This window comes from Aotus nancymaae, unplaced genomic scaffold (genome assembly GCF_030222135.1).
Source record: "Aotus nancymaae isolate 86718 unplaced genomic scaffold, 86718_ANA_hifiasm-v0.15.2.pri h1tg000040l, whole genome shotgun sequence".
NCBI classification, from domain to species: domain Eukaryota; kingdom Metazoa; phylum Chordata; class Mammalia; order Primates; family Aotidae; genus Aotus; species Aotus nancymaae.
Window position 1 is genome coordinate 81,107,276 of NW_026988454.1, and position 21,744 is coordinate 81,129,019.

Sequence of the window (21,744 nt, forward strand, 5' to 3'; positions counted from 1 at the left end):
TTTGGCTACTTCTGGGGGCTGGAGAATGGGTGTTGGCATTTCAAGATTGCCTTTCCTACCCTCCTCTGTGCCTCTTTCAGCTTATGAAGTTAAAATCATGTACTGTGATCAGTCACCTGGGATTTGGTTCTTAGGAAGGTGCTTTTTTTGTTTAGATGGTTGTTAAATTTGGTGTTTCTGTGGGGAGGCTGATCAGAGGCTTTTATTTGGCTATCTTGCTCCGCCTCTCTCTCTTATTATGGTTCTTTTGTTTACTTATTTTTGCTTTTTGCTTGGCTGTCATTTCAGTTATCTCTGTAGTGAATAGATATTTTTCTTGCCCATGGCCAACACCTGGCTCTTGTCCTCTTTGGGGTTGGTCACTTGGGTGATGATGGTCAGGCCATCAATGAGTATGTGGCATGCCAGCTGTTTACCTCTGAATTTTTTTTTTTTAGACAGAGACCCACTCTGTCGCCCAGGCTGCAGTGCAATGGCATGATCTCGGCTCACTGCAACCTCCGCCTCCTGGGTTTGAATGATTCTCCTGCCTCAGCCTCCCGGGTAGCTGGGATTACAGGCACACACTACTATGCCTAGCTAATTTTCTTTTACTTTTAGTAGAAACGGGGTTTCGCCATGTTGGCCAGGCTGGTCTTGAACTCCTGACCTCAGGTGATTCACCCGTCTAGGCCTCCCAAAGTGCTAGGATTACAGGCGTGAGCCACTGTACCTAACTGCTTCTGAAATCTTTTTTTTTTGGTGTGGATTCTTGAGGGTTTTCTTAATATAAAATCATGTCATCTGTGAATATAAGTAGTTTCACTTTTTTCTTTCTCATGTGATTTTCTTTTCTCTTTTTTTTTTTTTTTTGCAGCATTCATATATTAAGTTGGATGCCAAAGTTTTTTTTTTTTTTTTTTTTTTGAGAGAGAATAGGAAGGAGGAAAAAGGAAGAGAAAGAAAGAGAGAGAATGGGGAGGAGGGAGAAGGAAAAGAAAGAGGGAGAGAGAATGGGAGTATTGCTTTCTTGCCCAGGCTAGAATGCAATTTAGTAATGGGTATTGAAAAGCTCTTTTATACTGATAATTATACTTAATGATGTAGTCAGGAAGGAATAAGGGAAGAAGATAACAAACAAACAGCCAACCAATATTTAATTTAAACCTATGAAATGCTATGCGATTACTGAGGAGTCATTTACTTCCAATTATATAGTCACCTTTGGAATAGGTGTGAGGTGGTAATGTATGTTTTGTGTATTTGAAGTGGAGAGTTCTATAAATGTTTATTAAGTTTACTTGTTCCGGGTCTGAGTTCAAGTTCTGAATATCCTTGTTAATTTTCTATCTCGTTGATCTATAGAATCGTTAGCTCTTCTTGTTACATTGATCCTTTTGCCATTATGTAATGTCATTCCTCGCCTCTTTTGATCTTTGTTGCTTTAAAGTCTACTTTATCAGAGGCGAGAATTGCATCTCCTGCTTTTTGTTTATTAGTTTATTTTTACTCTCTGTTTGATTGGTAAATCTTCCTCCTTCTCTCTGAGTCTTTGTGTATTGTTGCATGTAAGATGGGCCCGGATGCAGCATACCGATGGGTTTTGGCTTTTTATCCAATTAAAATATATATAGGTTTAATACCGGCGTTTGATGCTAGCTGGCTGTTTTGCCCATTAGTTGATGTAAATTTTTTATTGTGTTAAAGTTCTTTGCTTTTTGATATATTTTTGGAAAGGCTGATATTGGTTGTTCCTTTATATGTATAGTGCTTCTTTCAGAAGCTTTTGTAAAGCAGGCCTGGTGGTGGTGAACTCTCTAAGTACTTGTTTGTTCGCAAAAGATTTAATTTTTCCTTCGCTCATAAGGTTTAGTTTGGCTGGATAGGAAATTCTGGGTTGAAAGTTCTTTTCTTTAAGGATGTTAAATATTGGTCCCCACTCTTTTCTGGCTTGTAGGGTTTCTGCTGAGAGATCTGCTGTAAGTCTGATAGGTTTCCCTTTATGGGTAACCTAACCTTTCTCTCTGGCTGCCCTTAGTATTTTCTCCTTCATTTCAACCCTAATAAATCTGGCGATTATGTGCCTTGGGGTTGGTCTTCTTGAAGAATATCTTTGTGGTGTTCTCTGTATTACCTGGAGTTGAATATTACCCTGCCTTGCCAGATTGGGAAAATTTTCCTGAATGATATCCTGAAGAGTATTTTCCAACTTGGATTCATTCTCTTCATCACATTCAGGTACACCTATCAAACGTAAATTAGGTCTTTTCACATAGTCCCATATTTCCTGGAGACTTTGCTCATTCCTTTTCATCCTTTTTTCTGCATTCTTGTCTTCTCGTTTCATTTCACTGAGCTGGTCCTTGACTTCTGATATCCTTCCTTCTGCTTGATCAATTCGACTGTTTAAACTTGTGCATGCTTTGTGAAGTTCTCGTGTTGTGTTTTTCAGCTCCATCAATTCACTTATATTCTTCTCTAAATTGTCCATTCTCGTTAACATTTCGTCAAACCTTTTTTCAAGGTTCTTAGTTTCTTTGCATTGGGTTAGAACAAGTTCTTTTAATTCACAGAAGTTTCTTATCACCCACGTTTTGAAACCTGCTTCTGTTATTGGAACACACGTGTAATCTATTAAGCCTTGTTCCGTTACTGATGAGGAATTGCAATCCCCTGTAGAGGGAGAGGCATTCTGATTTTGAGTATTCTCTACCTTTTTACGCTGGTTTCTTCCCTTCATTATATATTTGTCCGTCTGTCGTCTTTATAATTACCGGCTTTCTAACTGGGTCTCTGACGTCCAACTTGTTGATTCCCTGCGCCGAGATCTGAGCAATCCACTGAGCCGGCCAAAACAGTGGTGTTAAGATTGATGGTGCTTTTCTGCCTGGGAATCTCCGGACTCTGCACCAAGAACTGGCGTGCTAAGGCACCAGCAAAACCACCACGCCGGCCACAAGAGTCGCCCTGGCGACCCGTGGGGCTCCTCCACTGGGAATCTCCTGGTCCGTGAGCAACAAATATTCGTCTGAAAGTGTGGCGTCCTCTCGTTCTTTTTGCTTTCACTGGGAGGTACGTGCCCGAGCTGCTAATCATCAGCCATCTTGGATCTCTGAAATCTTAAGAATCAAATATCTCACTTACTGGCCAGTGTCAGCTTATTTCATTTAGTCAGTCACACGGTTCCTGCTTCTTGACATTTCAATCTCCTGACTCTACTTTCTTTCTATATGTTGTTCCCTTCTGTTATTACTTTATGATGCAGTTTAGAGTCAGTCCAGCTAAGATACCTTGGTCCATCAGTCACTTCATGCAATCTATTTCCGGTATCCTTAATTCTATCCTTTCCATTATACTCGCCTGTCAAAACCAAAATCTGGGATCGGTGATGCTGTTTGCTTTTTTTAAGATTCATTTTCTGAAAACTGAATGCTGCTGGAAAAGATCTCACAACTGAAAGTTTGTTGTCTCCAGCCTCAGTGATGTCCAGCAGTCCCCCAGAATATCCCCCTCTTCCCTTCTTTGTGGCAACTGTATCAGAACTTCCCCAGTATTCTAGAACTTCTGTCATGCCACCTTTGTCATTTACTCTAAGCATCTCCTGTTTTATATAAAGGCCGTTATATGGCATTTAATTCTTGTTATGAAATCCTCACATGTACATGTTCATCCTTCTATGCTTCCTGTGTAGTATTGAGGAAGAGACATCTCTGTCATTTATAACTGTTTCTTGCATTTAGGTTTTGAATCCTAACTACACCTAACTTCTATAAGATATTATTCACTCAATTATTTCTTTTTTTCTATTTCTTTTCCTCTTACCTCCTTTTCTTCTATATCACCATTCAAATGTGATCAGGTTTTTACCAAAAACCTTAACTTATTGTCCTCCTCCAGTTACTGTGTTAGCTCTTCTTTTATTTAGAAAGACAATTATCTGCATTCACCGCTTCCACTTCCTCACCTCCATCTCACTCCTCAATCCATTGTAATCATTTGCCATTTGAAAATTGCTTTTGCCTAGTTAATCAGTGCCTCTTTTATTGTGAAAACTAATGAACACCTCTCAGTTTTTTTCTTTATTTTACAAATATTTGGTCATGTTGACCACTTTATTTCTGTAGATACATATATTTTTTTACCTTGCCAGTTTTTATGACTTGACCCTTGGTTTTCTTTCCAACTCTTCTAATTACTTGATTCCTTTATATATTTCCTCTGCCTGGTTCTTAAATATCTTATGCTCATTTCTTTAAATCTGTAGATTCTCCCTGGGTCATGTCATTTACTCCTATGGTTTCAGTGATATTTATGTTGATAATTCCTAAACCTTTATCCTTAGCCCATATTCTCTCCAGAGATTTATATTACCCAATATTTAGGTGCTTGTGGAACATTTCTGTGTAGCATGTTTTAAAGTATCCGAAACTTAACATGTCCAAAGAGAACTGATTTTTCATCTTTCCTTTCTCCTTACATCATTCATTCATTCATTCATTTAGAAGAAGTCTCACTGTGTCACCCAGGCTGGAGTACAGTGGTGTGATCTCTGCTTATTGCAGCCTCTACCTCCCACGTTCAAGTGATTGTCTGCCTCAGCCTTCTGAGTAGCTGGGATTACAGGTGTATGCTACCATACCCAGCTAATTTTTGTTTTCTTTGTATTTTTAGTAGAGATGGGGTTTTACCATGTTGGCCGGGGGCTGGTCTTGAACTCCTGACTTCAAGTGATCTGCCTGCTTTGGCCTTCCAGTGTGTTAGGATTATAGGCATGAGCTCCTCCTACCCAGCTCCTTCTGCTCACATCTAATCAACTACTTAATCTCAATTTTTACTCCCATTGTCATTCAAAATAATTCACTTTTTAAAATCTCTAAGTCTCTACCCTAGTTTAGGCCATCACTGACTCTCATAGATTACTGCAACAGTTTTCTAAGTAGGCTGTGTGTTTCCAGTCTAGACCATTTTCCATATTTCAGCCAGAGTGGACTTCCAGTTGTTTAATCTAATGATATCCTCCTTAAAACTCTCAAAAATTCTTAAAAATCTTCTTAAATCTCTCGTCTCCTAGGTACTACCAAGGACTCTTGATGGTAAATAACAGAAACTCAACTCACACTAGGTTTAACAAAGAGGACAAGATTGGAAGGTTTTGTAAGTGCAGAGATAACGAGTGTAGCTGGGCCCCGTAGACACATGGAAGCAGGATTTGGAATACTGCCAATACTTTCTCCTCTGAATTCTGGCTTCATTCTCTTCTCATTCCTCTTTCTTTTAAGTGGCAAAGCATATGGCTATCAGTTTTATTACAGCTTCATGTTTCTGCTCTCATGAGATAAACGAGACTGGTTGGACCCTAGTTCATGCAATATTCACTCTGTTTAAAATGCCTGTTAACCTCTTAGGTTGTCTCAGATGGTGTCCATCTCTGAACCAGTCAGCTGTAGGTAGGGAAGAAGATGCTATGATTGGCCTATTTTGTTGTTGTTGTTGTTACTGTTTTGTTCATTCTTAATCCAGTCTTGAATGAGGGAGATAGAATCTTAAGGAGATAAAAGCTCTTGTTTCCATTTGAACTTCATGAATAGAGTGTAAAGAAAGAACCCTTTGCAGAAGGGATGGTAGTCTCTTCTGAGTCTACAAAGTATTAGATCCCTACAGTGCATTTGCTTGTAAGATAATACAGGCAGTCCCTCCTTTGCCTGGTAGTGAGGGTCTGTAAAAACGATTGTGCAAGCAGAAACTGTGCAAAGTGGTTTTAATCAATTGGAAGATTATGATGGACTTTTAAAAAAAATTTGTCGAACAATTGAAAACTCTTGTCAGTTATAATAGTATAGGGAAATGAAAAAAATAGTAAAGTGAGTAGTACCCTAATTTTAAACATTAGAAACATTGAGAATTAAAGTGTTTTATTTCTTTGTAAAAATATATATTAAGAGTAACTTAAACAGTGCTTGTCCTCTTCTCATCCTATGACATAGGATACAGAGTGAGTATCTTTTTCATGCGTAGGTGAAGTACCATACTCTTAAGTTTGGATCAACTTCAGTGTTTTATCCAATGTTGCGAAATCTCCAAGAGTTCCTTTGCTGGTGCCACTTCTTCTGGGACATTTTCGTCCTTATGCTGTAACCACTTTTCTCATTAATGCCAATAAGTTCCCTTCACTATCTTTCTCTGGCTGCATAGAATCTGTTGAACAGCAGCATTGTCATCATTCCCACAGTCAGCTGTTTTTTCTGTAACTTCATTTACATTTGATTTGAATTTTACTTCTTGCATTATCACTGTTTGTTTCTTTGTTTCTCTTTAATATTTGTGGGATAATGGCCATTTTTGTAAAATGTCATGCATATTTATTATTGGGAGACAAGGAGTTAACATAGCTCCATAGTTTGCTGTCTGTGCATGCACTGAACAACAACAATGTACAGTGAGTGACCAGTCACTGACAGAACTGATGTGATTGGTCAATGATCATGAGGCACATCTGTTATTTATAAAGTGATTTATGGACTGATGAGTTAACAGCAAAATTTGTACTTTATGCAATTATTCACAGTTAACAAATATACTGGGGTCGTTGGCATTTGAACTGGGGCACTGGTGTTATTTAACACAATCATGATAACTGAAATTTTTGCATATCAGAACTGTGCCATGTGAGGACTGCCTGTATTAAGACACACATTGCCTATTATATGAAACTATATTATTTGGCTTCTGCTTTTGTTTTTAGATTCACCTAAGGCCTTCTTCCTTAGAACTATGTTCACACAGACCTAAGCCCATGCATTTCTCTCAAGTTTGAATTCCCCTGCCTCTTCCCCAGTCTTCCATACCTCTATACCATCCTCTTCTGTTTGTTTGCACCTACTTACCCTTTAAGTTTTTCTGTAGACTTTGCTTTCTCTGAAAAAACTTTTCTGTTCTTTCAAATTTGAATTAACTAATCACCCTGTGGTGTTCCCATATTACACAGACTTTCTGTTGTAATATCACATATGGATCACATTGTATCGTTCTTCTTTTTACTTACCTGTCACCACTACTAGACAGTGTTTTCCATGCAGGTAGAGACTATGCAGTGGAGTTCCTTGCTATATTCCCAAGGCCTAGCACTGTGTAGAACAAAATAGGTACTTAGTAAAATTCCTTTGATGTAGTGAAAAATAATCAGAATTTTGGTGGGGTATGTATGCAACAATATCGTAAGAAGGTATTCTGGAGGAATTTGGTATAGACTAAACATAGGTATGAATTTTGAAATACTGATAATTTATGCTTCCTTATACTTTAAATGAAATATATATTTGATAGCATACATTTTATGACTCTTGTATATAATAAATATATTACAGAAAATTAATCATAATTGGAAAAATTGCTTCATATGATATTGTAGGTGCTTGTTAAATCAATGAAGCTGCTTGTTAAATCCATGAAGCAGTAAGTTAGAATTATGCCTATCCTTTGGTTCTAATGATTATTTTTATTTATTTTTAAGGTATCTTCATGTTTTAATGATCTTCTGGTCATTTGTTGCTGGAGTTGTCACATTCTACTGCTCACTAGGACCTGATTCTCTCTTACCAAATATATTCTTCACAATAAAATACAAACCCAAGGTAAAATTATGTGTTCTTATTGCATTCAGTATATATCAGCCTCAGCTATTTATTATTTGAAAGCCTGCTAAAGCAGTGTATTTTTTTGTTAATTTATAAAAATTATTTTTTAAAAATTTCTTCTCTATTTTTCAGGTACTATGCTAAAAGCAGTGATTTAAAAAATCTGTCTAATACTACTTTTTTTTGAGATGTAGTCTTGCTCTGTCTCCAGGCTGGAGTGCAGTGGTGCAATCTCGCCTCCTGGGTTCAAGCGATTCTTCCGCCTCAGCCTCCCGAGTAGCTGGGACTACAGGCGCGTGCCACCACACCCAGCTAATTTTTTTTGTATTTTTAGTAGAGACGGGGTTTCATCATGGTGAGGATGGTCTCGATCTCTTGACCTCGTGAACCGCCTGCCTCGGCCTCCCAAAGTGCTGGGATTACAGGCGTGAGCCACTGCGCCTGGCCCTAATATTACTTAATAATGGAAGTGTATTAGAAAATTTTCAAAATATAATGTGTATATGTGTATGCTTTTAAGGCATACAATTCTCCTAGGAGGAGCTATAAAAAGAAAATGTGGTACAAAATTTTCAGAAAGTGGGGATCCACAATTTTAGGGTGTCCTCTATTAACCATGAGGACAATAAATTAAATCAGAGGTTCCCAAAGCTGGTTGTACAGTAAATCTCCTGGGGAATTAAAAAATACAGATTGCTGGGCTGTATAACCATGTTTTGATTGACTAGCTCTGGGTTAGAGCCATGTAATCAGTACTTGTTAGAAGCTTTCCGGGTGATTCTGAGGCACAGACTCAGGAAATTTGAGGTTAAATGATCTAATCATACTAAATTTTTTAAATGTTTATGTGTTCCATAGAAACAGATATAATTAGGCAGTTTACATAACCAAAGTAATTTATTTCTGAAATGTAATGAAGGGTGGTAATGTGTTGAATCTATCTCTGTAAAGCAAGGTTCTGGTCTATAGATCAAGGTTTAGTGGTGTATCTTTTTTTGTGAGATAGAATCCTGCTCTTTTGCCCAGGCTGGAGTGCAGCGGCACCATCTTGGCTCATTGCAATGGTGCCATCCTGGCTAACTGCATCCTCCGCCTCCCAAGTTCAAGTGATTTCTGCTGCCTCAGTCTTCCATGTAACTGGGATTACAGGCAAACACCACCAAGCCCAGCTAATTTTTGAATTTTAATAGAGATGTCGTTTCGCCAATTTGACTGGTCTCGAACTCCTGACCTCAGGTGATCCACTTGCCTTGGCCTCCCAAAGTGTTAGGATTACATAATCCTACAAAATACCAGCAAACCTGAGACAAGACACTACATCAACTGAAGGAATTATTAAGACTTAAAGATATCCCACTTGCCTTGGCCTCCCAAAGTGTTAGCATTCATCAATTTAAGGAATTATTAAGACTTAAAGATATCCCACTTGCCTTGGCCTCCCAAAATGTTAGCATTCATCAACTTAAGGAATTATTAAGACTTAAAGATATCCCACTTGCCTTGGCCTCCCATCTTAATAATTCCTTAAGTTGATGTAGTATCTTGTCTCAGGTTTGTAGGTATTTCTACTTAGAGGGAACACAGCTGAAAGTGGTGCCCCATATTTTTATCAGAAACTATAGTAGTTACCTCATAACTTTTTCATTAAATTCAAGATTTTAGAGAAATAAAAAATAGTTTTTTTCTTATTATACCCCTGAGGTAGAGTGTCACTTCTTTTCTCTTTCTTCCTGTTTTTGAAACAGGCTAGATTTGCACAGGCTAGAGTGCAGTGGCAGGATCACTGCTTACTGCAGCCTCAAACTCCCGAGCTCAGGTACTGCCACCTCAGCCTCTTGGGTAGCTGAGACTAGGCATGTGCCACCATACCCATCTAATTTTTGTATTTTTTTGTAGAGATAGGATTTTACCATGTTTCCCAGGCTGGTCTCAAACTCCTGGTCTCAAGTCATCCACCCACCTCGGTCTCCCAGATTGCTAGGATTATAGGTGTGAGCCACTGTGCCTGGCCAAGTTATCATTTCCAAATATAGATTGAATTTTTTTTAAGTAAACATAACAATTGATTTTAACTTTAAGCTTGGAAATATGTAAAGACAGTTCTCCCCACCACCTCTCATTTTCCTTTTTTAGCAGTTAGGACTTCAGGAATTATTTCCTCAAGGTCATAGCTGTGCTGTTTGTGGTAAAGTGAAATGTAAACGACATAGGTAAGTTAAATATTTTATTATTTGTTGATCCTTCTAATTACATTTGGATTTCAAGTGATTTAGTTGTATAATTTTTCTTTAGGCCTTCTTTGCTACTTGAAAACTACCAGCCATGGCTAGACCTGAAAATTTCTTCCAAAGTGGATGCATCTCTCTCAGAGGTAACTGATTTAATATTAACAGAAATCGTTAAATGCCTGTGGAAAAATTTTCCAGAATTTTTTACCAAATAATTTAATTATGGAACATCTTAACACACATCACCTAAATCAGTTCTAGGTTAGGTAGTTGATTATTGCAAACTAAGCCACTTGAATAGTAAGCTAGAAATGTTTTTGAAGCTCATGTTTAATTTATACATTTTAGCTAAGGAAAGTACTGCTTTACCTGAAACAGTCATGGAAGCACTGCTTTACCTGAAACAGTCATAAAGATGAAGACAGTAATCTTTATGATAAAGGCAGTAGAAATATCATTTTGTAATTCCAAAAGGAACCCTGGACTTCAAGGAGCAAATAGATACATATCTTACTGAATTATGACCCCAGTTTTGACACTAACTGAAGTATAGAGTAGGGAATGGGGTATTTTTCACTACTTCTGCGTAATACTGGACTGGAAAGCATGTTCTCGTATCTTTATTATAGTTAAATTTTATATGTATCTTTTTGGTAACATGTTTTATTTTTTTATTTTATTTTTTGAGAGAGAGTTTCGCTTTTGTTGCCCAGGCTGGAGGGCAATGGCATGATCTTGGCTCACTGCAACCTTTGCCTCCCAGGTTCAAGCGATTCTTCTGCCTCAGCCTCCCTAGTAGCTGGGATTATAGGCATGTGCCACCACGCCCAGCTGTGTTTTAGATACTTGTCTTCTCAGTGGTTTTGACAAAACACTCAAGTCCGTGAAGGCAAGGAATGAGGTCTCATTTGTTCCTAGCACCAAGTATTGGGTCATGAATATTTTTGGTAGCTAAGTCTATTGAATTAAACTAGATGCTAATTAGTTGAAGAAGAGCAGTAGGCATCTGATTCCCACTTAGTTGTTCTTTATCCTATTTTGTATCCTGCATAAAAGCCCATTAAAACTTGGCATTTTTTTCTTTGCTTCTCTAAGGCCTTTTTCATCTTCAAGATACCCTGATTTAAGACTCTGTCTAATATGGTAGTTGCTAGCCACATGTGGCTATTAATAAACACTGCAAGTGTGCTAGTCCAAGTTGACATGTGCTCTGTATGTGAAATATATAGTGGATTTTGAAGATTTAGTAAGAAAAGACTTAGAAAAACGAAATATAAAGTATCTCATCTTTTATATTGATTACATGTTGAAATGATAACATTTTGGATATGTTGGGTTAAATGAAATATAAAATTAATTTCACCTATTTCTTTTTACTTTGTAAAACATGTAGCTACTAGAAAATTTTAAATTAATGTGTGACTTACATTTCTGTTGGAGAGTGCCAAGTTGAGGTCTGTTGAAGAAAACTTCTAACAGCTATTATTTGTGTCTTTAACACATCAGATATTCATTCATAAAAATGAAAGGACTTTTATAAAACTCTCGGTCCAGTATCCGACACACATTGGTGTTCAATAAATATTAGCTCTCACATTTAAAAACATACTTTGAGATTTTACAGGTAGGAACTGGGCTAGGCTGTAGTGATTAAAAGTGAAATAAGATATGGTCCCTTTCTACTTTAGAAGTGAAGGCAGGCATATAAACAGGTATTCACAATATAATTTAACGCAGGCAATAATAGCAAAAAAAATTAAGGTATATAGAATTGATATAGAGGAGAAGTACATAACTATTGAGAGGGACAATCAGATCGGATAACTAGAGATTTACCAGACTAATAGGGTGGGAAAGAGTATTTCAGGATTTAGGTAGAGCTTTCAAAAGGAAAGAGAGGCTTGAAATAAGATGGAGGGTTCAGCAAACTGGAGAGTAAAATGTGAGGGAAGATGTGGGCAATGAGGAAACAATATTCTAGTAGCTAATATTTAGTGATCTACTTACTATATATTAGGCACTGTGCTAAGGTCATGCATTATTTTATGTAATCTACATGTAACCTATGAAGTTGGTACTATTATTGATAATTTTACCAAAGGTAAATGAAATTTAGAGTTTTAATAATGTTCTCAAGTTTCATACTTGGTTGATTGCAGAACTCAATAAAAAATTCAGATCTAGTTAAGTTCTTAATCGGTATTTTATATGGCCCTTTAGAAATCACACTGTCAAGTGACTTTACAGGCTATGCTGATGGAGTTTAGATTAATTGATCCTGCAAGTCAGTGATTTTCTTGAGTTTTCAGATGAGACTCATAGGGTGCACTGGAAGTGAAAAGGAAGTAATGCAGCTGCCCTTCAAAATCAGTGCAGTTTCACCTTTCTTATTTTCATATAATCAGGTTTGATACATTGAGGATTTCGTGAAAGAGGATGATGTGGTCAGATACACATTTTAGGTTACTTTGGCAGCTCTATTTAGGATGGAGGGGAGTGAGCTTGGAAGCAGGGAGGTGAGAGGCCATTGCTGCAGTATGAGGGGTAAGAAAATGAGGACCCAAGCAATGGTGCTGTAGAAGAGCACTACTTAGGATATAAAATCAGTAGGACTTGGTGATTGATTGGATGTGGGGAATAAAGAAAGAACAAATGTTTAATGGTAACTCTTTCTAATCTCTTCTCTCTATCCTATTCACTGTTATCCCTGTTTATATGTATCTTCATTTCCCAACTCATATAAACAATGCTTAGTTTTTGTACTAAAAAATCTAAATTATTGTTCCCTTAATATTTAAAGTAGAGAATTCACAGCCTTTGTTACTGCTGCCAGAGAAGTATGTGATCTGATTTTGGAAGGATTAGATTAGATATGCCGTTTTGTGGCCTCCCTACTACTTTTTTAAGTTACTGCCCAATGTTGCAACTCCTTGTAAAAATTATGACATCCTGCTACACCCAAATCCAAGGAATGGAAGATTTAACACCCAGGGTTTGTTTTGTTTTATTTCATTTTGTTACTTTTTCCACTCCTATAGCTTACATACTGATTTTGAGTGTACAGGTAAAATTTTCACAAGGTGAGCATATCTGTGTAACTGGCATTCAGATCAGGAAACAAAACATTATCAGCATCCCAGAATACCCCTTCATGTTCCCCTCTAGCCACTATACTTCCTTCAGAGGTACCTACTAACAACTAATTTTGACCCCTTACGTAAATCTTGCTGCTTGTTTCTTCATTGTATTCTGAAAATACTGACTTACAAAGTTAGGAATGCAAAGGGCTAACTTGCTCTTTTTCTTCTTTCCATAGCACACTTTTGGTTCAGTTAAGCTTCAGACTCAGGAACAATTTATTTAACTTTTTGTTTGATTATGAGAATATTTAGAAATAATTGCATGTTATTCTAATAATAACTTTTCCTATTTGTGGAATTTTTATAGTTTTCCAAATGTTTTCTCATATGTTCTCTTTGATCCTCAAAATCATATAAGGTTGAAATATACATTTTGTCATGTGAAAGCCTTATATTACTGTCATTATTTGTATTTTGTTTTTTTTGTGACAGGGCTCACTTGTCGCCCATGCTGGAGTGCAGTGGCAACATCTTGACTCACTGCAACCTCTGCCTCTCAGGCTCAAGTGATCCTCCTGCCTCAGCCTCTCAAAATAGCTGGGACTACAGGTGCATGCCACTACACCCGGCTTATTCTTGTATTTTTTGTAGATAAAAGGTTTCATCATGTTACCTAGACTGGTCTCAAACTCATGAGCTCAAGCGAACACTTGCCTTGACTTCCCAAAGTACTGGGATTACAGGTGTGAACCACTACTCCTGGCCTACTGTCATTATTTGTGATAATAAAATTGGTTCTTGGTAATGTTATATATTACCAAATAGTACCATTTATTTTCCAAAAACTAATTAATATCATGTTTCTTTAAAAAATAATTTTTATGCAGGTTCTTGAATTAGTGTTGGAAAACTTTGTTTATCCATGGTACAGGTATGTCCTTTTTATAAGATCTTTTTCTTTGATACAGTGAATACTATTAAGTTGAGCATGCTAATGATGTGTTTCTGTGGTGTAGACCAGGATTTCTTAACTTTGTCAGTATTTACATTTTAGGCAAAATAATTATTTGTTGTGGGGGCTGTACTGTGCATTATGTGATAATTTAGCAGCACCCCTGGCTTCTCCCATTAGGTAGTAACAGACCTCTCTGCCACCAGTTGTGACCAATAAAAATGTCTTCAGAGGTAGCCAGATATGACCTGGAAGGCATAATTGGCCCTAATTAAGAACCACTGATATAGATATCAGTTAATTAATAATTTAGTGATAATAAGGAAGAAGAAAACTTAGGCTGCGTTTTGAGACAAAAGTAACTTGTAGAATTCCTTATCCCTCCTAGATGTAGTGATTTAATAATTTTGTATTCAGTTTTCACATTTGAAATTATTATACCTTTTGGAAGGGAATCTGTATTCACATATTTCATTAAATTGAAAGATAACTTCAGTAGTTTTCCTGGAGAATTAATGTGTTTTTTTGCCCCAGAGTACCTTTGTTTTTGGTGTATGCCACGTATGTACAAGGGCCTTGTACTTTTGAAGATACAGAAAATACTTTAGATTTGAAAGAAATTTATTTTTAGAATCAGAGAGATCCAACTTATATTATTTAATAAATACATATTTCCTTAAATAAGCATCATGTGTTTAATATATATTTATATATATTTGAACACTTGCATCTCTATGGCTTATACATGTGATGTTTAATGACATCTACCCCAATTTTATATTGATTAGGTATATTTTGAATTTTTTTTTTTTTGAGTTGGAGTCTTGCTTTGTTGCCTGGGCTGGAGTGCAGTGGCATGATCTCAGCTCACTGCAACCTTCACCTCTCAGGTCAAGTGATCCTCCCACCTCATCCTCCCAAGAAGCTGGGATTACAGGCGTGCACCACCATGCCTGGCTAATTTTTGTATTTTTAGTAGAGATGGAATTTTGCCATGTTGCCCAGGCTGGTCAAACTCCTGACCTTAAGTGATCCACCTGCCTTGGCTTTCCAAAATGTTGGAATTATAGGCATGAGCCACCACGCCTGGCTGAATTTTCTAATTAAAAAAAAATGCTACTAGTTGAATTCTTCTGGAATGTGTTACGACAAATGCAATATCCAGTTTCTATGCCATATTTTCTTGAAAAGCTATATAAATTAATTTTTTACATTTAATTCTGTCTTAAATGTCTGGCATTTGCCATTTAATTAAAGTTGATGGTGAGGCTTTTTATAAAATGAATCCTTTTGTGAAGACTCCCTTACCTTCTCCCATCTCTGCGTTATGACACTTTAGACAAAATTTGGTTGTATTTCTAAGTGTGAAAGTATATATTTTCTTCTCAGTGGTAGCTATTGATGCTGTAATATCCCCTTCTTTAGGGTTAATAGTGGGAGGCATGGTTGATGCAATTATCTTTCCTATTCTGCCAAGAAAGTTAACAATTAACACCATTTTCAAGTTTAAGATATTATCATTCTTTCTTTTCTTGCCTTTGATTAGGGAAGTGTTCTTATTCTAGGGACCTCAAAACAGGAAAATGAAAGTAACTCCTCAGATGAAGGTTGTCAGAATTTCTGTTTTACAAAATGTTTGAGTTTCATTTAATTTCTTTTTCAAATAGAGCACACCTTTATTTTAACTTTTAGAATTAACATATAAGTATTTTAAACTATTTAAAAATTTTGTGTTAATTTAATTCTATTTCTTCTCCTAAATTGTTCATTGTTTTACTTCTTTAAACTTTCTTTCATGTTGCTTAGAACATGATCTCAGTATTGTAAAAATAAAACTATGTACTCATATATGTCTGCAAGGAAATAAATGTTACAATTTAGTTAATGGTGATTATGTCTTGATGCTAGAATTATGGTAGATGTTTGTTTTCTTTTTTGTACATTTCTTTTATTCTACAATGAGGTCTATTGTTTGTAAATGAAAAAGGAAAGTAGGTTAAGTAAACAGAAAAAAGGAAATTTTTTGCTTGTTTTCTTGAAGGTGAAACTGTATTTCTCTGAACTTCTGAATATTTGTTTTTCTCCTTATTGAAGGGATGTGACAGATGATGAATCCTTTGTTGATGAACTGAGAATAACATTGCGGTTTTTTGCATCTGTCTTAATAAGAAGGATTCACAAGGTAAATATTTTAATGAGAAATTTGGGGATTTGGGGCTTTATCATTAATGAAAGAGATTTAAAACAATTTTTCGTGGGTACATGGTGAGTATATATATTTATGGGGTACATGAGATACTTTGATACAGGCATGTAGTAAGTAATGATCACATCATGGAAAATGGAGTGTTCATCCCTCAAGCATTTATCTTTGTGTTACAAACAATCCAATTATAATCTTTTAGTTTTTTTTAAATGTACAATTAAATTATTGACTATAGTCGCCCTGTTTTATCAAATATTGGATCTTACTCTTTCTAAGTGTATCTTGTAGGAGATTATTTTAAATCTTATTTTTACTTTCTCCTGTACCATGCATGTTTGTTTTGTCTTCATTTTTTTCAGGGTAAAAAATTAGTGAATAATTTTTGATCCATTAATCAGTTTTGCTTGCTTGCTTTCTTTTCTCTTTTCTTTTCTTTTCCTTTTCCTTTCTTTTCTTTTCTGACGGAGTCTTGCTCTGTCCCCAGGCTGGAGTGCAGTGGCATGATCTCATCTCACTGCAACCTCTGCCTCCCTGGTGCAAGGGATTCTCCTGCCTCAGCCTCTCGAGTAGCTGGGATTACAGACGCGCACCACCACACCAGCTAATTTTTGTATTTTTAGTTGAGATGGGGTTTCACCATGTTGACCAAGATGGTCTTGATCTCTTGACCTCGTGATCCACCTGCCTCAGCCTCCCAAAGTGTTGGGATTACAGGCATGAGCCACTGCACCCGGCCCAGTTTTGCTTTCTTTCATTTTAATGCTTATCTTGGTTTGTAGAAATTAGAAGTGAAAAGACAGCTATAGAAAAAAAGTCATGTTCCAGTTAGATGTTTTTTGTTTTTGATATGGAGTCTCCCTCTGTCACCCAGGCTACAGTGCAATGGCACGATCTTGGTTCATTGCAACCTCTGCCTCCTGGGTTGAAGTGGTTCTCCTGCCTCAGCCTCCCTGAGTAGATGGGACTACAGGCATCTGCCACCGTGCCCAGCTAATTTTTTTTTTATATTTTTAGTAAAGACAAGGTTTCACCATGTTGCCCAGTCTGGTCCTGAACTCTTGACCTCAGGTGATCCACCCTCCTTTGCCTCCCAAAGTGCTGGGATTACAGGCATGAGCCACCATGCCTGGCCCCAGTTAGATGAATTTATTAAGTAAATGGCAATGATTATGATCTACTTTAAATATTTTTCTTGGCTGGGCAAGGTGGCTCATGCCTATAATCCCAGCACTTTGGGAGGCTGAGGTGGGCGGATCACTCAGGTCAGGAGTTTGAGACCAGCCTGGCCAACATGGCGAAAGCCTGTCTCTATACTAAAAATACAAAAAATTAGCTGGGCATGGTGGCGGGCTTCTGTAATCCCAGCTACTCGGGAGGCTGAGGCAGGAGAATCACTTGAACCTTGGAGGTGGAGGTTGCAGTGAGCCAAGATTGCGCCATTGCACTACAGCCTGGGCAACAAGGCGAGAATCTGTCTCAAAAAAACAAAACAAAACAAATATTTTTCTCAAGCTATATTTTGTGCATATTTGGATCTTTGCCTGTATATATTTGTATACCTATTTGAGAAATGAACAGTATAGTCAACTAGTATAGAAAAGATGTGCAAAAAACATAAATAGTAGTTCACAAAAAAAGATACAAAATGGACAATGAATACTTGAAAGTAGGTTGTCTCACAGCAAATAAATGTAATTTTTTAATGAGATATTGTTCTTTTACTTATCAGACTGGGAAAGGTAAAAAAGAGTGTTAATATCTAGCATTGGTGAAGTATGGAAAGCAAGTTCAAATTCAAATTGGCATAATTCTCACATTTAAAGGCAGTTTGGTAATCTTTCTTAAGACTTAAAAACATCTTGAGAGATCCAAGATGGCTGATCACTAGCAGCTCGGGATTGTAGCTCCCAGTGAAAGCACAGAGAACGAGAGGACACCACATTTTCAGACGAATTTTTGTTGCTCACAGACCAGGAGATTCCCAGCAGAGGAGCCCCACGGGTCGCCAGCGCGACTCTTGTGTCTGGCGCGGCAGTTTTGCAGGCGTCTCGGCGCGGCGGAGATACCCAGGAGCCAGACCCGAGATTCCCGGGCAGAAGAGCACCATCAACCTTAACACCGCTGTTTTGGCCGGTGCAGTGGATTGCTCAGATTTTGGCACTGGGAATCAACAAGTTGGACGTCCACTCACTGACCTTATTAGAAAGTCAGTAATTACAAAGACGACAGATGGATAAATTTATAACGAAGGGAAGAAACCAGCCTAAAAAGGTAGAGAATACTCAAAATCAGAATGCCTCTCCCTCTACAGGGGATCACAGTTCCTCAGCAGCAATGGAACAAGGCCTGATGGAGAACGAGTGCGTTTCATTAACAGAAGTAGGCTTCAGAAGGTGGATGATAAGAAACTTCTGTGAATTAAAAGAACTTGTTCTAACCCAATGCAAAGAAACTAAGAACTTTGAAAAAAGGTTTGACGAAATGCTAACAAGAATAGACAATTTAGAGAGGAATATAAGTGAATTAATGGAGCTGAATTAATGGAATATAAGTGAATTAATGGAATATAAGTGAATTAATGGAGCTGAAAAACACAATATGAGAACTTCGTGAAGTAAGCACAAGTTTTAACAGTCAAATTGATCAAGCAGAAGAAAGGATATCAGAGGTCGAAGACCAACTTAATGAAATAAAACGAGAAGGCAAGATTAGAGATACAAGGATAAAAAGGAATGAGCAAAGTCTCCAAGAAATATGTGACTATGTGAAAAGAGCTAATCTATGTTTGATAGGTGTACCTGAATGTGATGAAGAGAATGAATCCAAGTTGGAAAATACTCTTCAGGATATCATTCAGGAAAACTTTCCCAACCTAGTAAGGCAGGACAATATTCAACTCCAGGTAATACAGAGAACACCACAAAGATATTCCTCAAGAAGACCAACCCCAAGGCACATAATTGTCAGATTCATTAGGGTTGAAATGAAGGAGAAAATACTAAGGGCAGCCAGAGAGCAAGGTCAGGTTACCCACAAAGGGAAGCCTATCAGACTTACAGCAGATCTCTTAGCAGAAACCCTACAAGCCAGAAAAGAGTAGGGGCCAATATTCAACATCCTTAAAGAAAAGACATTTCAACCCAGAATTTCATATCCAGCCAAATTAAGCTTCACAAGCAAAGGAAAAATAAAACCTTTCGCAAACAAGCAAATACTTAGAGATTTCACCACCACCAGGCCTGCTTTACAAGAGCTTCTGAAAGAAGCACTAAACATATAAAGAAACAACCAGTATCAGCCTTTCCAAAAATCTATCAAGAAGTAAAGAACATTAACGTAATGAAGAATTTACATCAACTAATGGGCCAAACAGCCAGGTAGCATCAAATGGCAGTATTAAACTCACATATATTATTATTAATCTTAAATTTAAATCGACTACATCCCCCAATCAAAAGATAGAGTCAGGAAAAAGCCAAAACCCATTGGTATGCTGCATCCAGACCCATCTCATATGCAACGATACACAAAGACTCAAAACAAAGGGACGGAGGAAGATTTACCAACCAAACGGAAAGCAAAAATAAATAAATAAATAAATAAATAAAAAGCAGGAGTTGCAGTTCTCGCCTCTGATAAAATAGACTTTAAAGCAACAAAGATCAAAAGAGGCAAAGAAGGATATTACATAATGGTAAAAGGATCAATGCAACAAGAAGAGCTAACGATCCTAAATATATACACACCCAATACAGGAGCACCCAGATACATAAGACAAGTTCTTAATGACTTATAAAGAGACTTAGACTCCCACACAATAATAGTGGGAGACTGTAACATCACACTGTCAATACTCGACAGATCAACGAGACAGAAAATTAATAAGGATATCCAGGACTTGAACTCAAAGCCGGAACAGGTAAACTTAATAAACATTTATAGAACTCTCCACTTCAAATACATAAAACATACATTCTTATCAGTATCATATCACACCTATTCTAAAAGTGACTATATAATTGGAAGTAAATCACTCATCAGTAATTACATAGTATTTCATAGGTTTAAATGAAATATTGGTTGGCTCCTTGTTTGTTATTTTCTTCCCTTATTCCTCCCTGTCTCCATTGTTAAGCACAATTATTGGCATAAAAGAGGTTTTCAATTCCCATTTTTAGAATGCATTCTAGCCTGGGCAATAAAGCAATACTCCGTTCTCTCTCCCTTTTTCTCTTCCTTTTTCTTCCTCTCCTTCATTCTTTTTTTTTTCTTTCTCTCTTTCTTTCTTCTCTGCTTCCCGGGTTCAAGCAATTCTCCTGCCTCAGCCTTACAAGTAGCTGGGATTACTGGTGCATGCCAGTACCGCCCGACTAAGATTTTTTGTATTTTTAGTAGAGACTGAGTTTCACCATATTTGCCAGGCTGGTCTGGAACTCCTGACTTTAGATGATTCACCTGTCTTAGCCTCCCATAGTGCTGGGATTACAGGCATGGGCCACCATGCCCAGCCTCTTTTTATTTGTTTGTTTGTTTGTTTGTTTTTTAAGATGGAGTCTCACTTTGTCACCCAGGCTGGAGTGCAGTGGTGCCATCTCAGCTCACTGCAATCTCCGTCTCCCGCGTTCAAGAGATTCTCCTGCCTCAGCTTCCGGAGTAGCTAGGACTACGGGTGCCTGCCACTGCGCCCAGCTAATTTTTGTATTTTTAGTAGAGGTAGAGTTTCACCATGTTGGCCAGGCTGGTTTCGAACTCCTGACTTCAAGTGATTCACCCACTTTGGTCTCCCAAAGTACTGGGATTGCAGGTGTGAGCCACTGTGCCAGACATATGTTAGGCTTTGGGATAGCTTAGTGGATTCAAATTAATAGCACCTCATACTTGGAGTGTTTTGTATGTATGTATGTGTATTTTAAGAACGGTTTTATTGAGATATAATTTATATATCATGTAATTCACCCATTTAAAGTGTATGATTTGATGGTTTTTAGCATATTCACAGTTGTACAACCATCCCCATAGTCAATTTTAGAACATTTTCATCACCCAGAAAGAGACCTGTACCCTCTAGCCATAAACACCAACCATTCTATCACTTCATCCATAGCCAACCACAAATCTACTTTGTATATCTATGGATTTGTATATCTATTCTGGAAATTTTATACACATGGAGTCATACAATATGTGGCCTTTTGTGACTGATTTGTTTTACTCAGCATAATGTTCTCAAGGTTTATCCATGTTATGTTGTAGCGTGTAACAATATTTCATTCTTTTTATGGCTAATATTCCATTGTATGAATGTACATTTTGTTTATCCATTCATCAGTTGTTGGACATTTGTATTGTTTCTACCTTTTGTATATTACATACCTATTAGCATTTGTATACAGGATTTTTTTGTTGGATATATATTTTCACTCATCTTGGGTATATACATAGGAGTACAATTGCTTGATCAAATGGTAACTCTATGTCTAACACTTTGAGGAACTGCCAGACTATTTTCCAAAGTGCCTTCACCATTTACATTCCCATTAACAGTATATGAGAATCTCTATTTCTCTACATACTTGCCAGAACTAGTTATTATCTCACTCTTTTATTCTAACCATCCTAGTAGATGTGACATGGTATTCCACTGTGGCTTTGATTTGCGTTTCCC

General features: G+C 37.2%; 1 protein-coding gene across 25 annotated transcripts in view; it reads left to right on the top strand.

The window, feature by feature from the left end:
- Window positions 1–21,744, top strand: part of SNX14 (sorting nexin 14) — a 160,776-nt gene that overhangs the window by 15,313 nt on the left and 123,719 nt on the right. For 20 of the 25 annotated variants that reach the window (XR_010336683.1, XR_010336679.1, XR_010336684.1 and 17 more), the window contains 5 exons: window positions 7,490–7,610; window positions 9,747–9,823; window positions 9,906–9,984; window positions 13,809–13,852; window positions 15,968–16,055. Coding sequence is in view for 4 of the 25 variants with exons in the window: in XM_012468806.2 (XP_012324229.1) it covers window positions 7,490–7,610; window positions 9,747–9,823; window positions 9,906–9,984; window positions 13,809–13,852; window positions 15,968–16,055 (409 nt within the window). In the remaining 21 variants the exon portion in view is untranslated. Of the gene's footprint in view, window positions 1–7,489; window positions 7,611–9,746; window positions 9,824–9,905; window positions 9,985–13,808; window positions 13,853–15,967; window positions 16,056–19,248; window positions 19,999–21,744 lie in introns of those variants that run through there. The other 5 variants (XR_010336685.1, XR_010336687.1, XM_021665560.2 and 2 more) reach the window with 2 other exon arrangements.